Raw genomic sequence first — 16,035 nt, forward strand, 5'->3', positions numbered from 1 at the left:
CGGGTACTGCATCGAATACTTTCAGAGCTGGAGTGTTTTCTTCCATCCGTACAACATGACCTAGCCAGCGTAGCCGCTGTCTTTTTATTCGCTGAAATATGTCAATGTCGTCGTATAAATCGTACAGCGCATCGTTCATTCGTCTGCGGTATTCGCCGTTGCCAATGTTTAGAGGACCATAAATCTTGCGCAAGACCTTTCTCTTGAAAACCCCAAGAATCGTCTCATCGGATGTTGTGTGATAGTGAAGATAAGCATTCAATCTTCCTTGACCGCATAGTCAGTGAACTCAAGGCTAGCATTGTCACTCTACTATCAAAGTGAATGGTCATTTCTCTAAATGTTTCTTGGCTCCGAACCACCACTGCCTTAACAGCCACTTCCGCTTGAAAAACGTTGCAATAGTCGGGAAGCTTAAAACTAAGGTTGAAGCGAGGTTCCCGAAAAACTCCCCCACTTACTTTTCCCTCATTCGACCCATTTGTGAAGAAGCTCACCGGGCCTCTCATCCAGCGATTCCTTCCCATTTAAACGTCCCTTGAAGGAATAAGGGTAGAGAAGCTGTTACCAGCGACATGGTGATGATTCAATAGCTTCGAGACACGCACTCCTCTAAAAACTCAGCAGTTTTAGCCATGTTCCTTCCAGCTAACTCCACGGTTGCTATATGTAGTAAGGCGTACAACACTCCGATCCCCATCAAGGTTTCGTATTTTCGTGCTATACTTGTAATGTGCTAGTTAAATTCATTATACGTATACTATATATGTGCGTACCTATGTATGTATATATGTAGGCATGGTCAAGCCTTTTGAAAATTACGTAATTGCACGACAAAATCTTACATGTACTCAGACATTCTTGAAATAATAAAATATTCTATCCCCAGGCTTAACAAAAATATATAAGTCACTAGTAGCAGGCAATATCTTTAAAAATTCAGAAATTAAACACTTATAAATATTTTTGTATGCAGTTTTATGCCTAATTAAAAGCACTACTAACGCACCGTGGATGCCTCGAGTGAAGGAATTCGTATTCAGTCAATATACATATGTACATACATCAGAAGTTAGTATAATTATTCACATAACCCTATTTCGTATTTAAATGCGTTGTATGCGTGTGTGTGCGTTAGAAAATCACTTTTACGTGACATGCTTGTTCTTTTTATTCGTTGCTTAAGAATGCATAAGTGTTTCAAAACTCGAATTCAGTTTGACTTGAACAACTCAAGGCAACGGCTGTGTGTGGAATAGGAAACCGAAAAAGCAGGGACCTCGCGGAGATAAGTGTTTTCGAAACAGTGAAAAAGGATCTAATAATAACTGTAAAAATTTAATTGAATGAAAAATTATTTAATTAAAAATTAAAAATTTTCAAGCATTTTAATAACGGTTTCTAAATTGCAAGCAAATAAAATGGCTGGCGATAAAGTACACACAAGTGGCTCCAACACCTTGCAGGGTAAGTAGATATATGTAAATATATACTCTCTTACTTATCCATTCAAACCCTATTTAAATACAGCGTGTTACTGTTTTAGTTAACGGTGATTAATGTCAACAAGCGTATTAAGAGTAAGAAGTGACAAACGGCTGTATAAGACCTAAAGATTCTATCTAATCTAATAATACAGTTGATACAAATATTCAGCAAAGGATAATACTATATCAAAGAAACTATGTAGCAAATTCAAAAGGTTTAAGAGAAAACTGTTAAAAATCAAAAGAATTTACTGACGTATTTTACATATTTTGCAAAATGATTATTTGAAGAATAGTCTACCCATAAAAAATCATAAAGAAAGAAACAGCAACAGCTTAATCATCGATTGAAAAGTGAAGTGAATAAATGAAGTAAAAAGCAGTTCTCAAACATTGTGAAAGGATGATCAAGCTTTTTAGACGCTTTTGGTCATAATTCTCTTAATTTAAATAAGTGTCGAAAATAATTTCGATGCTTTTTTGCAACAAAACAGAACCTTTTTAGAAAAATCGAATTTACTAACTGCCGATCGTAATCCTGTAGACATAAATAGTAGAATTTCAGCAGCTAAAGATCTTGAAAGTATTAAGAAGTCAATATGTTAAGTTTTACGAATTGCAATTGCTGATTTCATTTACAGTGTCTTTTTCTGGTACTCAAAGCCCCAACCCTTTCAAATTCTGAAAATTATTAGGTTAGGGTTTTGTTAAGATAATTTTAAAGTCTCCCAGGATCATATAATTTAACTTAAGATAAGACGTTGGTCACTGACGTGATTTTATCACTACAGTAATTGTTTTAGCTCCACTTATAGTTGTGACCCATCTTAGCATAATCATCTGAATTTATATTTCACCGAGACTACTTCATTAAGGATCTCGTTCTCTTAACAAATGGAGAAGGCTTTCAGTCGTTTACGATTAGCCTTTTTTGAAGGAAGATGTTATCTGAACGGATATGAACTTAACATATCGTGTGTTAGGCACACACTTAATTGACATTGCGTCGGTCATTGACTAAAACACTAAAAATGTTTTTTTTTTAAGCTACTCAAAAACATGTGTGTACTTCTGAACCCATTTGGATTAACTGTTTAAATTTAAATATGCTGTTAGTTTTATGGTGATAATTTTTTAATGAAATGCGAAATTTTGTTTTTGTTTTAATGGTCAAAAGGTTATATTTTTATTTAGAATGTGAAACTGTTCTTAGCTAAACAACAGGTGATCGTCTATATATGTATGTATGTACGTCTGCATGCCTGTACATGTAACACTGCCGTGTGTTTGCAATGAGTTAGTAAGTTAACATAAACGAATAATTAACCAACAACTTAATTATTCAGACGTTTCACATTTCATTTCATTTCATTTAAGTGAAATTTAAATGACCAACCTATGTACAGACGTCACGTGGTAAGGTGAAAGAAACACACATTTTTAGACCGTTATATTGCTTATGTTTTTGAATTTATTATCGTTGGCGTATTCACATGTTTTAGGAGGAGTTAGTAAAATGAAATGAGAAATTCAGAGTAAACTATTTTCTATATGAAACCACAGTTAGTTCTTAATATTTTATGAGCTAATTGCTTAAGAGACCCCACGGACACATAATAGCATTCTGTTGCTATGAAAAGCTACCGATATATTTCAATTTATTCCTCTGTCGTGAATACCAATATCGGCCGAGGGAAAATATTAAATTGTCAGACAAACTGCTGTGGCTTAAAAAAGAAAATTTATTAACTAATTTGTAAAAATCGAGTGTGATAACTAATGATAAGCAGAGTTCAAGAAATGCTACTTGAAAGGTATCAACTAAAACAATTCTAAATATAAATGATTTGAAAAAGAAAGCGATATGTCGTCTATGCTCTTATATATCTTCAAACTACTCTCTAGATTAGTATACATATTTATACCTTTAGACATACATATTGTTTTGCTTTCCAAATAAAATACAATCAATTTGAGTCGATTTTATGTAATATAGTGTACATTTGACTAAATAAATACTCCAAAGTGCTTTAACGCTTAGACATATTGCTATACTGTCATTTGAATGAAATTAAAAAAATTTGCATAATGCTACGAGCCGGGGTACATATCAATGTACATATGTATGTACAATATGCTTTGATCTCGTTATTTCTTAAGCAAATGCATGGCTTTTGATTTCCTATTTAAAAAGCGAGTTCAATAAGACGTGGCTAATGAACTCGCGAACTCGTAATTGAATTCTGATGTCTTACTATAAACCATAAATTACTCATACTTTATACGAACGTTTCACCTTTATACATTGAGGGAAACAGTGGAACTTATTATTGTTGTTTGTAGTGGCAGTAAACATTTCCTAATAATTTTGAAAACTCTGGGACCTTTCCGGTAACGCAAAACCGCCTGTTGTGGAAACAGAAATGTATTGCTCTGTCAGTCTGCTTAGTGTAGAGTGTAGCATAAATCATTAAATACTGTTTGGTTTTTAATATAAGAAACTTTGATTTCATTCCAGGTGAACTAGTAAGTGACGCACACGATCCAGTTTATATGGACGCTTATAACCGGTCCATTTCAAATCCTGTGGAATTCTGGGGTGAGCTCGGACGTTTAATCGATTGGCATAAGCCATGGGATCGTGTTATGGATAACAGTAATCCACCATTTACGAAGTGGTATTGTGGTGGTTATGTGAATGCTTGCTATAATGCTGTGGATCGGCATGTACTCAATGGCAATGGCAATAAAGTGGCGTTAATTTACGATAGTCCATTGACTAATACTGTGCGTCATGTCACCTACCAAGAGCTCTATGATGAGGTACTTTACATGGTTCCTTCAATTACTATTTTTTATTAAACTTATTTTCTTAATCTGTTTTAGGTTAGTGTTTTTGCCGGCGGTCTCGCACATTTGGGACTGAAGAAGGGCGATCGCGTTGTTATCTACATGCCTTTGATACCCGAAGCGATTGTCGCCATGTTAGCCACGGTGCGACTCGGTGCTGTGCATTCCGTGGTATTTGGTGGGTTTGCAGCCAGCGAACTTTGCATGCGTATTGAACATGCTGAACCGAAATTTATACTCTCGGCGAACTGTGGTGTTGAACCAAATAAGGTTGTACCCTACTTAGATATATTACATGCAGCTGTTGAAATGTCAGAATGGAAACCGATTTGCAATATCGTATATATACGTGATAATATTTTACGTAGCGGCAATTTGAATTGGAAAACCGATATGTTGTGGGAGTCAGTACAACATTTGGGTCAACCGATCGATTGTGTGCCCGTCGAGGCTAATGATCCACTTTATATACTCTACACGTCGGGTACCACGGACAAACCGAAAGGTGTGCAACGACCAACGGGTGGTCATTTAGTGTCACTGATATATACAATTCAAAAGATCTACGGCATTAATCCTTCTGATGTGTGGTGGGGTGCTTCGGACTTGGGTTGGGTTGTTGGACATTCCTATATGTGTTATGGTCCACTATTACTTGGTGCAACAAGCGTGATGTATGAGGGTAAACCAGATCGTACACCCGATCCGGGCCAGTACTTCAGGTACGGTTCATTAAATAATAATATACATTGCTGTGGCTAGTTTTTTGCTAACAAATCACTACTTCTACAGAATTATAGAACAACATCGCGTCAATGCGCTCTTTTCTGTACCAACTGCATTCCGCGTTATACGTCGTGCTGATCCAGAAGTTAAACATGGAAAAAAGTATTCTCTTAAATCTCTGCGCAACGTATTCATTGCTGGTGAACACTGCGATATGGAGACAAAGAGCTGGATGGAACGCGTTTTCAAAGTTCCTATACTGAATCATTGGTGGCAAACCGAGACCGGCTCGCCCATTACCGCAACATGTACCGGTTTCAAACATAGTCTGAACCCGCCAAAATACTCAACTGGCTTACCATTCCTAGGTTACAATAGTAAGTATAAAATAATTGTACTTCTTCTCGATAGGTTAAACCCTTTTGCCAATTTATCTGTATTTACGACCTGTTCTTTAATCTTACAGTTAAGGTCCTAAAACCCAATGGTGAGGAATGTGAGACAGCGAAATTAGGTCGCATCGCTTTGAAATTGCCACTTCCACCTGGATTCATGTCGACACTTTACAAAAATGACGAGCTGTTCAAGAAAACTTACTTCCAGAAATACCCGGTGAGACATTGTTTATGAAGAAATCTAATAATCTGAAGTGTTTAACCGGCTGATTTCTTGCCTTGATTACCTCTTTTGAACTTATGCTCAAGCTAATAACTCTGTGTGCGGTCTTAAGGTTATAAACTGTAGTGCTCAATTTGGAAGTCCTCAAAATTGGAGACACCAGTTAAATAACAAGCTGAGAACTACAAATTTCTTAATATAAAAAAAATTGTATAAAATATTTTGTTATACTGTTTTTCCATTTCAGGGCTACTACGACACAATGGATGCTGGTTATAGGGATGAAAACGATTATATTTTTGTCACGGCACGTGACGATGACGTTATAAATGTGGCTGGTCATCGTATTTCAACATCCAGTTTAGAAGATGCGGTGCTACGTCATCCCGATATAGTTGATGCCGCTGTATTCGGCGTGCCAGAAGCGACCAAAGGACAAGTACCACTCTGTCTTTATATACCAAAGGATAACAGTAAGAGGACTGGCGCTAAACTCTCTGCAGAAATCGTTAAAATTATACGTGATGTTGTGGGGCCCATTGCCGCTTTTCGCTTAGTGGCGCCTGTGGGGGCATTGCCACGTACACGGTCGGGCAAGACGATGCGCCAAGTAATGGCGGATTTCGCAAAGAATCAGTTGGTCGAATTGCCATCCACAATTGAAGATCCGACGGTGTTTACTGACTTGCGACGAGCATTACAAACTTTGGGTTACGCAATGAATGCGCCGGATCCCACATTGACTACTAAAAATATTTCAGAGAATTAAAAGGAATTCAGCGGTAACCAAAGATTAGTACATACATATGTTAAAACCGTTAATATAACTTTGAAGTAGTTTTTGTGTACGATAATGTAGAACGAGCATAAACGTAACATAAACGAAGTTGAATTCGTTTTCTTATGTTTTAATTTAATAAAACAAGGAGTCTTTAATGTAGTTGTGTTTGCTGTAATAAGTATAAGGGATTCTACAAATAAATCATTATTATCGTACAAATATATTTTGGAAATTCTGATCTGTCTATAATCTTTTGCTTTATTCAGTTACGTTCAATTATCCTTACTATCCTTGAAGTGATTGTAGGAACGTTCTTGAGCGACAATGACATCATTAAGTAGAACTATCATATAAATATAGAAACAAAATCTTAATACTCGTATAATCCAGGAAAGCATATTACAAATTTTGTGGATAGTTTATATTCCATATTGGTTTATTAATGTATGTGGCGTTCTTAGGTCGTTAAAATAACAGTATCGGGTTTTTATCGAAGTTGTATTGATGTAGAATATCGATCGAGAAGCATGGTGTTTGGTTGGAAATTTGCACTTCCACTTAGAGGGTTGTTACTGCCATTATTTTTCTGAAAAACTGACTTTGTGGTTAAGAGTAATTCAACAAATAAGAGCAAATAAGAAGATCCCACGAAATGGGTTGGTACTCCAAAAATTGTAGAAATTCATACAATGATTTACTCTTTCATATGTGCACTATATACAACCATATCGTTTACAGGATCTTTAGTTGACTAGTCTGGTTATGAAAAATAATCGGAGTGCATTTCTGGCAAGGTTTTAGTAGTACAGTAGTGTCGATGTTTTTTAAATAAATAATATGCCATGTGGTTCCGATTCCATGTGCCATATTGAACATTTCATGAGAAATTAATTAACATATTGATTTCTATAATATCCTACCTATATTATTGAAAATTATATAACTAGGACTATAACTCAATATCAACCGTATCTATCGCCTAGATAGTTTATGCGATTTATGGTTGGACCACAACCAGATCTGTGCTACGTTAACCCCCACATTGCTCCCTTTCAAAATCTCCTGCTGTCCTAATGAATAGTTATGTGATTTGTATAAAATATTTATTATTCCCATTTTTCCTGCAGTGTAACATATTGACAAATTTAATTTACACGTATTATGCGTAAAATGACAACAACCGCGATATTGACGGAATTAACGTTTCTGGAAAATTTCGCCCTCATCACATGGGACATATGCCGGCTAAATACCCGTAATGCTTATGCGTGATGAACTAGGCACTACGTTGGCTGCAGTTGATGTAGCGGCGAGAATTGCAATTTGTTTATGCAAATTCCCTATACATTCCAATGATTTTTGATTGATTTTGACGCGAATGCCCACTTACATAATAGTGTGTATGTGTTTGTATGTAAAGCACTACATTTTGTATTTACATAAAATATGCCGACGACAGCGTGTGGGCAAATTTTAAACGTCAATGAAACTATTATCACTTGGACACACACGTCTTAGTTGGTAGTTGATTGGAAGTAGGTTTTTAGAATTTCTATATGAATACTTTATATGTATATGTATACATAAACGATTGTACATATTTGACATATGAGCATACATTAAGTGCATCAAGAATGATGCAAAAAGAAAATAATTAAATATGAAATAAATAAGGGAGTCTATGCGCCGGTATAACTGAGCTTCTATAGTTTTCGTTTGTAATGGTTCGTTCAAAAGGTGGTGGAGAATTATAAAGCTTCTTCGCATCATAAAGGTCTGTGTCTATAATTATCCTACTGGTAAAAGTCGTAGAATTAAACTGAACAGTAATAGATTCCTATGGATGTTTCATTTTCTTTTTTTTATTGTGGAGTGTGTCATTATTTTAGTTTTCGGGTGGATTTCAAATATACAGTTTTTATAACAGTACTCAATTCATTTGAAAATGCCATTATGAAGCCAATTTGCTCAGCAAATAATTTCAATTAAATATGTGAAGCTTAGCCTTTTTCCATTATGATGCCGTATTCTATTAACATTTAGTACAGTTTTGAATAATTCCATAAGTAAAAATGTTTATTGATTCGGACTGCATGCTTTAAGGCTCATAACTGCTATATTTTGGTTCGCTGGACTTGACTTCTCTTTGTTAGTAGTTGCGAACAAACATTTCTTGTGGATTCTGACCTTTGTTATTCGTAATCGATTTTCTTGTCAACAATGTAATGATGCGGGATGGGAAAGATACCGAGAGCTGAAGAGGGAAGCGAGACGCATTTGCAGACAAAAAAAGAAAGAGGCCGAAATGCGTGAGTATGAAGAGCTTGACAAGCTGGCCGGCAGGGGTAATGCTCGAAAATTTTACGAAAAGATCCGGCGACTAACTGAAGGTTTCAAGACCGGAGCACACTCCTGTAGGACCCCCAGAGGTGATCTAGTTATTGATGACCAGAGTATACTGAGTTTGTGGAGGGAACACTTCTCCAGTCTGCTGAATGGCAGTGAAAGTACAACACCAGGAGATGGCGAACCCGATTCCCCAATCGACGACGATGGAGCAGATGTTCCATTGCCCGACCGTGAAGAAATTCGAATAGCAATTACCCGCTTGAAGAACAATAAGGCGGCGGGTGCTGATGGATTACCGGCCGAGCTATTCAAATACGGCGGCGAAGAGCTGATAAGGTGCTTGCATCAGCTTCTTTGCAGAATATGGTCGGAAGAAAGCATGCCCGACGATTGGAATCTCAGTGTACTCTGCCCAATACACAAAAAGGGAGACCCCACAATTTGCGCCAATTACCGTGGGATAAGCCTCCTCAACATCGCGTATAAGGTTCTGTCGAGCGTATTGTGTGAAAGACTAAAGCCCACCGTCAACAAACTGATTGGACCTTATCAGTGTGGCTTTAGACCTGGAAAATCAACAACAGACCAGATATTCACCATGCGCCAAATTTTGGAGAAGACCCGTGAAAATAGGATCGACACACACCATCTCTTTGTCGACTTTAAAACTGCTTTCGACAGCACGAAAAGGAGCTGCCTTTATGCAGCGATGTCTGAATTTGGTATCCCCGCAAAACTAATACGGCTGTGTAAGCTGACGTTGAGCAACACCAAAAGCTCCGTCAGGATCGGGAAGGACCTCTCCGAGCCGTTCGATACCAGACGAGGTTTCAGACAAGGTTACTCACTCTCGTGTGATTTCTTTAACCTGATGCTGGAGAAAATAATACGAGCTGCAGAGCTAAACAGAGAAGGTACAATCTTCTATAAGAGTGTACAGCTACTGGTGTACGCCGATGATATCGATATCATTGGAAACAACACCCGCGCCGTTAGTTCTGCTTTCTCCAGACTGGATAAGGAAGCGAAGCGTATGGGTCTGGTGGTGAATGAGGAAAAGACGAAATATCTCCTGTCGTCAAACAAACAGTCAGCGCATTCGCGTCTTGGCTCCCACGTCACAGTTGACAGTCATAACTTTGAAGTTGTAGATAATTTCGTCTACCTGGGAACCAGCATTAACAGCAATAACAATGTCAGCCTGGAAATCCAACGCAGAATCACTCTTGCCAACAGGTGCTACTATGGACTAAGTAGGCAATTGAAAAGTAAAGTCCTCTCTCGACGAACAAAAACCAAACTCTACAAATCTCTCATCATCCCCGTCCTACTTTACGGTGCAGAAGCGTGGACGATGTCAACATCCGATGAGACGGCACTAGGAGTTTTCGAGAGAAAGGTTTTGCGGAAGATTTATGGTCCCTTAAGAATTGGCAACGGCGAATACCGCAGACGATGGAACGATGAGCTATATGTGTTATTCGACGACATAGACATAGTCCAGCGTATAAAAAAACAGCGGCTACGCTGGCTAGGACATGTTGTTCGAATGGATGAAGGTGCTCCAGCTCTGAAAGTATTCGATGCAGTACCTGCTGGTGGAAGCAGAGGAAGAGGGAGACCTCCACTCCGATGGAAGGACCAGGTGGAGAGGGACCTGGCTTCGCTTGGAATAACCAATTGGCGCCAAACTGCCAGAAGGAGGGATACATGGCGCGCTGTTTTGGACTCGGCTTTAACCGCGTAAGCGGTGTCTACGCCAGTCAAGAAGAAGAAGAATGTAATGAAAACTAACGACCAAATTATTAAGTATTATTTTTGTTTGGTAAAATAGGACTAAATAAGTAAACTCGTCTTGCCTTTTGTTAAGCCACGATGCATAGAAAATTTATTTTCGAATCTCCCCTCAAGGGGTTAGAAAATAATTAATGGATATATTCTTATATGATATGATATGATTTAAACGGGGTCTCATCTTAGAAGCTCGGTAGTCTACATTTGTAGCATTTTTGCAGAAAAAGTTGAATAAAATTTTTTTTTTATAACGACATGGTCCGAAATTTTCAGTAGCTCCCTTAAAATCAAGCCTAAGCAGCTTTGGCCACTAACACGTAAAAAAAATAGTTTACAGCACCCCCCCAGACCCTACTTTTCAAAATGATCATCTCCTGGTGGTTAGTCTACAAATGTAGACAACATATAAAATGTATGAAAATTCACATCACTTTTCACTCAACTCTAAATTTTTGAATGCGATTTTTGAATAAGTAGGCTGTGCTTACGTTACTGACTTTTCAGCGTATTTCGCAATAGCAATAATTGGTTTTGCAGTGATTTATATTCAATATTCATATTGTGGTGATCAGTTTTGCATTGCTTCTCAAGCAATTCTTGGTGCATAACAACAATAAATATGTTTGGGCATGTCTCAAACCGTCCGAAACGAGTCGTTAAACGGTAAGTGTATCTTTCATATATATCTATGATATGGTTGATATAAAAGAAAATTGTAAACACAGGCTAGGGTAGCTTCAAAACCATATTGAGAGTCTATTGAGTGAGGTTGATGAAGAAGCAGAAGAGGGCCTAGATTTTGATGATTCAACTAATGATTACGTAACACCTGGTATAAATCCCGAAGAATCTGATGCCGAAAACGAAATGATACTTGAAGAAGACGATATTTGATCCGATGAGCAAATAGAAGGCGTATTGTTTGGAGAGAATGTCGTGCAAAGACTGGTTTACCCTTGGCAAAACACCGGAAGAACCATAATCTGTGATAACTTTTTTTACTTCATTGAATCTGGCTAGGCATTTGATGTCGAAAGGGCTCTCTCTTCTTGGTACTGTTCGTCAAAACAAAATATTTGTGCCAAATGAAATGAAAGCAGACCGAAAACGAGCAGAACAGTCAACAATTTTTGGCTTTCTCGAATCAAAAGTTGCGTTGGTATCTTACGTGCCAAAAAAGGGAAAAGCTGTTATACTACTATCCAGTACGCCCTTGACAAATGCTATTGTACCTGAGAAGAAAAACAAGCCACAGTATATCCTTGACTACAACGCTACCAAAGACGTCGATGCAATGGACAAAATTCTTTCTGCATATTCCACTAAACGCAAAACTTTGTGTTGGCCTTTAGGAATTGCTAAATACATTGATGTTTTTTAAAATGCTAGATATAAGCGTTCTAGCCGGATTCATTATATCATATTCGGAAAACAACGACCATATCCAACAAACAGACAAACAACGAAAGTTCCTGCGATGCCTTGCAAAACAGCTTTTCATGCCAGCAATTGAACAGCGCTCTGAAAATCCAAGAGTATTAGGCCATGCTCCAACACGCCTGGCTATTGATATGGCACTCGGTAGTTCTCCTGTTTCCGGAACTATTGCGAACCACTTGCCTGATATTTCTAACGACTTTCAACCTATGTACCCTGTTCGTTGTCAAAATTGTGAAGCTGGAAAGCGTAAAACCACACGCAAAATTTGCAGTTGGTGTAAAAAACCTGTATGTGACACACATGCTACAACATATACTTTGGGTAAATGTTGTACCAAGAATGATATTTAAACATTTTCAACTTAACCATGTATCTAAAAATCATATATTACTTCATAACTATGCATTCAAGTATAAAACTCTTCGTGCCAGTGTCTTTGTACATATGTTGACATAGTTCTCCATACAAATACATAATTGCTACAAATGTAGACTTCCGACCGCCAACGTAACTTTACAATTCCGAGCACATAAAGGTCAAACTGAAAAGTTTCATTGTAAATTGCTCAGATTGTGAAATTGCGCTTTGTCAAATAACGGATCGACAAAACCAACGCTTCCCACGATATTCTGGTCAACATAACTGGATTGGATCCGTATTTTTTATCCACCCAAGGACTGCCATTGACGTTGTTTTGGTAAGATTTATGGTCCTTTAAACATTGGCAACGGCGTTTACCCCAGACGATGGATGAAGCTGTACGAGTTAGGCTCAACCCATACCGGATTAGTCAAAAAGTACCCACTGGTGGAAGCAGAGGATGAGGAAGGCCCCCACTCCATTGGAAAGAGATGGAAAGCGACCTGGGTTCTTTTGGTATTTCCAATTGGCGCCAATTTGAAAGAAAAAGTAATGAATGGCACGCTCTTGTAGATTCGGTTTTTCGGTGGATTTATATATACCATATCTATAAATATTCAACCAACGTAATTTTCTTTGGTTTAAGTAAATAAATGTTGTGAATTGTAATGTGCGCTGGTATAAAAGTGCAACTATTAGAATCATGGTAACTTTCATCTTTGTACATATGTTTGTATTATATGCACAATATTATCTGTATATACAGAGTGTTCATATAATTTAGATCGCACAGAATGTGAGATATTAAATGCACACATTAGCGCGAGATAATGAGATTATACATATGTACATAAATAAAAGCGCGTTAATGTACATACATATGTGGGAAATACACTACCCACAACATCTTGTCATATCTGAAACAATTTGATTAAGTTGATTGTATAAATGGTGGATAACAGTTGGAAGATGTTGGAGTGCTGGTAACTCCCACCAGCTTCTGATTGAATGTATTTATGTCATTGTCATGTCATTCCAAAATGACCAACTTATACTATTTAACCTTATTCTTTAAATTCGTCGATCCATACGTGTGCAAACAGTTATTTCTTTGGATTTTGCTATTATCTTAGCCTGTCTTCGACAAGTAGTCTACCTCTTGGTATGCGACTCGTATTCCGTACACGCTCTTTGCAAAATTAATTGCATTGTCTCAATGCAAATCCCAAAGCCATAAAGGACAGATTACGCGAAATTCATCACTTTATTTTTTCTATGAATGCCCTTCACTTTAAAGCTTTGCAATTTGCGCACAAATCCATACAAACACACTCCCCCACATAGGTAAAGTTGCTCATGGTATAATTCAAAGTAAAAATAAGATGAAAGATGAAAGTAAATGTTGGTATTAATATAACCGAATGACGTGCGAAATCGATGAAGCCATTTTTTATTCGCGCCCGCGATAACTTGAGAAATGGTTAAGATAACTCCATCAGCCTAGTTAGATATATTGGGATAAAATTTCACGATAGTCATGCCCACAACCATTGTAAGCTTTGGGGATAACAATGATAAATTTCAATATTTCAGTTGTATGATAAATTAGGCCATATAAACCATATTTGAGAGAATCAAACAAAAAATGAAAATTTTTGGTGTAGTCTCGTATACTATTACATTAATATACAGTGGAACTTCTCTAACTCAAATCACCATAATCCACAAACAAACTTCGAGTTATAGAATTTAAATTAAAACATAAAATTTTTCAAAAAGCTATAAAATATAGATTTACTATATTTATTTACTTCGCATAAAGTTTTATGTTCATATGTTAAAACATGTTCGGTAATTTTGTTTGTTGCAGTTTGCTATTGTTTGGCTCTTGACGTCTGTATCTCATGCCTTTGTTACATGATTTATGCAATCCATTTGTGTAATATCATATTTATTGTTCACCTCCATACGATATAGAGAGACTCTTTTAAAATTCTGCCTCTATAGAAAAATTTAAATTTTGTATAATATGCCCTGGTCGAAAAGGTCGATTTATGGAAGGAAATTTGTATGAAATTTGCTATTTCCAATTTAAAAGTTCGAGTTTTGGAGATCTTCGAGTTGTAGAAGTTCGAGTTATGGAAGTTGAATGACAACACGCAATTTTACCCACAATTTTATTGGAGACTGTGGTAATTACTAGGCTGTTTTCTGCCACTTTCGCCATCAAGCTAAATGTAGTATTGACTCGATTTTCGGCACAGAGACAGAGTATTATAAGCAAACATCTCCTCTGAATTTCATTAGAATATCTGAGAGATTTACCGATAATTTCGGTAAAAAAAATTGATCACAAGCACTAAGGTCCTCATATGTCAGACGATTTTTAGTTGGACGATGCTACACTATAAATGCATTATTTGTACAATTCCGGTATCTTAACTAGTTCTTCTCATAAATAAAGTGAATATAGAAGGTGGGTTAAAAATTGTAGTATAAGAAAAGTTAGGGTGATTGTGAATCGACTACGGTCGAGCTGTGGGATTAGGATGTCAAGAGAATGTTACCCATAAATGGACGGCCTCATATAGATTTTCCATCTTTTATACCAAAATTAGTGCAACTCTTTATATTATCTTTACCATATAATTTTTCGAGTGTTTTTCTTTACCTATGTATCAGAGCTACATAGGCGTGGTTATAGTCCGATTTGATTCATTTTCATTTCCTTTTCCATGCCGTATAATAAAGTACCTAAAGTAAATAACTCCAGAAAGTTTAGTTGAAATGGCTTTAGTAGATTCTGAGATGACCCATTCAACTTAATAGGAATAGATGACATATAACTTAATAGGGGCAGGGATACGCCCACTTTACTATCTGGCTTAGTTATAGCACTTTATATGTATGTTTTCAGTTATTATCATGAAAGATATCGAAACAGAGTTTATATGATAACCATGATATGTATATGCTGACTGTATTCCTAAAAGGTTGTCTCATTTTTCCGTAGCTTTCATATACTAAGTAATATAAATTTAACAATATTACTCGGGTATTATTTGGACATTTGCGAAAAAAATTTATAAATTTACTGATTTTAATGATTTCTGTCAATCCTGTCGATGTCATCCCTTATATATCCTTGATTCCTAAAAGTAATATGGTATTAAATTTAAAGATAGATAAAAGTTATTTATTTACAAGTAATGTGATTTACGTCAAAATTATAAAAAATATTAAAATTATAGTAAACCAGAAAAACGTTAACTTCGGTTGTACCGAAGCTAATATACCTTTCACAGGTGCATTTCTTTTAGTATCTATGTGTTTAAGCAAATGTAAAGACGTAAGAAAAAGTAAGTGAAAAAAAGAAAACATTTTACTAATTCTTTTTAGCCGGGTTGTTTGCTAGAAACATTAAGGTTATATAGTTAACCGATCTGAACAATTTCTTCGGATATTATTACCTTAAGCAGTAATCCATGCGAAAATTTTCCATACAAGCCATTGATTCCGATCGTTCAGTTTGTATGGCAGCTATATGCTATAGTGAACCGATCTAAACGATCGTTCAGTTTGTATGGCAGCTATACTCGTATGCTATAGTGAACCGATCTGAACAATTTT

At 36.7% G+C, this 16,035-nt stretch overlaps 1 protein-coding gene across 1 annotated transcript; it reads left to right on the plus strand.

Moving 5' to 3' along the window:
• Nucleotides 1–1,203: 1,203 nt before the first annotated feature.
• On the plus strand, nt 1,204–6,685 carry LOC105215824 (acyl-CoA synthetase short-chain family member 3, mitochondrial). The gene is made up of 6 exons (XM_011189975.3): nt 1,204–1,467; nt 4,006–4,310; nt 4,374–5,059; nt 5,130–5,440; nt 5,530–5,675; nt 5,929–6,685. The coding sequence occupies exons 1-6, from the start codon at nt 1,422–1,424 to the stop codon at nt 6,448–6,450; spliced, it is 2,016 nt and encodes a 671-aa protein (XP_011188277.1). The 5' UTR covers nt 1,204–1,421; the 3' UTR covers nt 6,451–6,685.
• The last annotated feature ends 9,350 nt before the right edge of the window (nt 6,686–16,035 follow it).

Source organism: Zeugodacus cucurbitae, chromosome 2 (genome assembly GCF_028554725.1).
Source record: "Zeugodacus cucurbitae isolate PBARC_wt_2022May chromosome 2, idZeuCucr1.2, whole genome shotgun sequence".
NCBI classification, from domain to species: Eukaryota; Metazoa; Arthropoda; class Insecta; order Diptera; family Tephritidae; genus Zeugodacus; species Zeugodacus cucurbitae.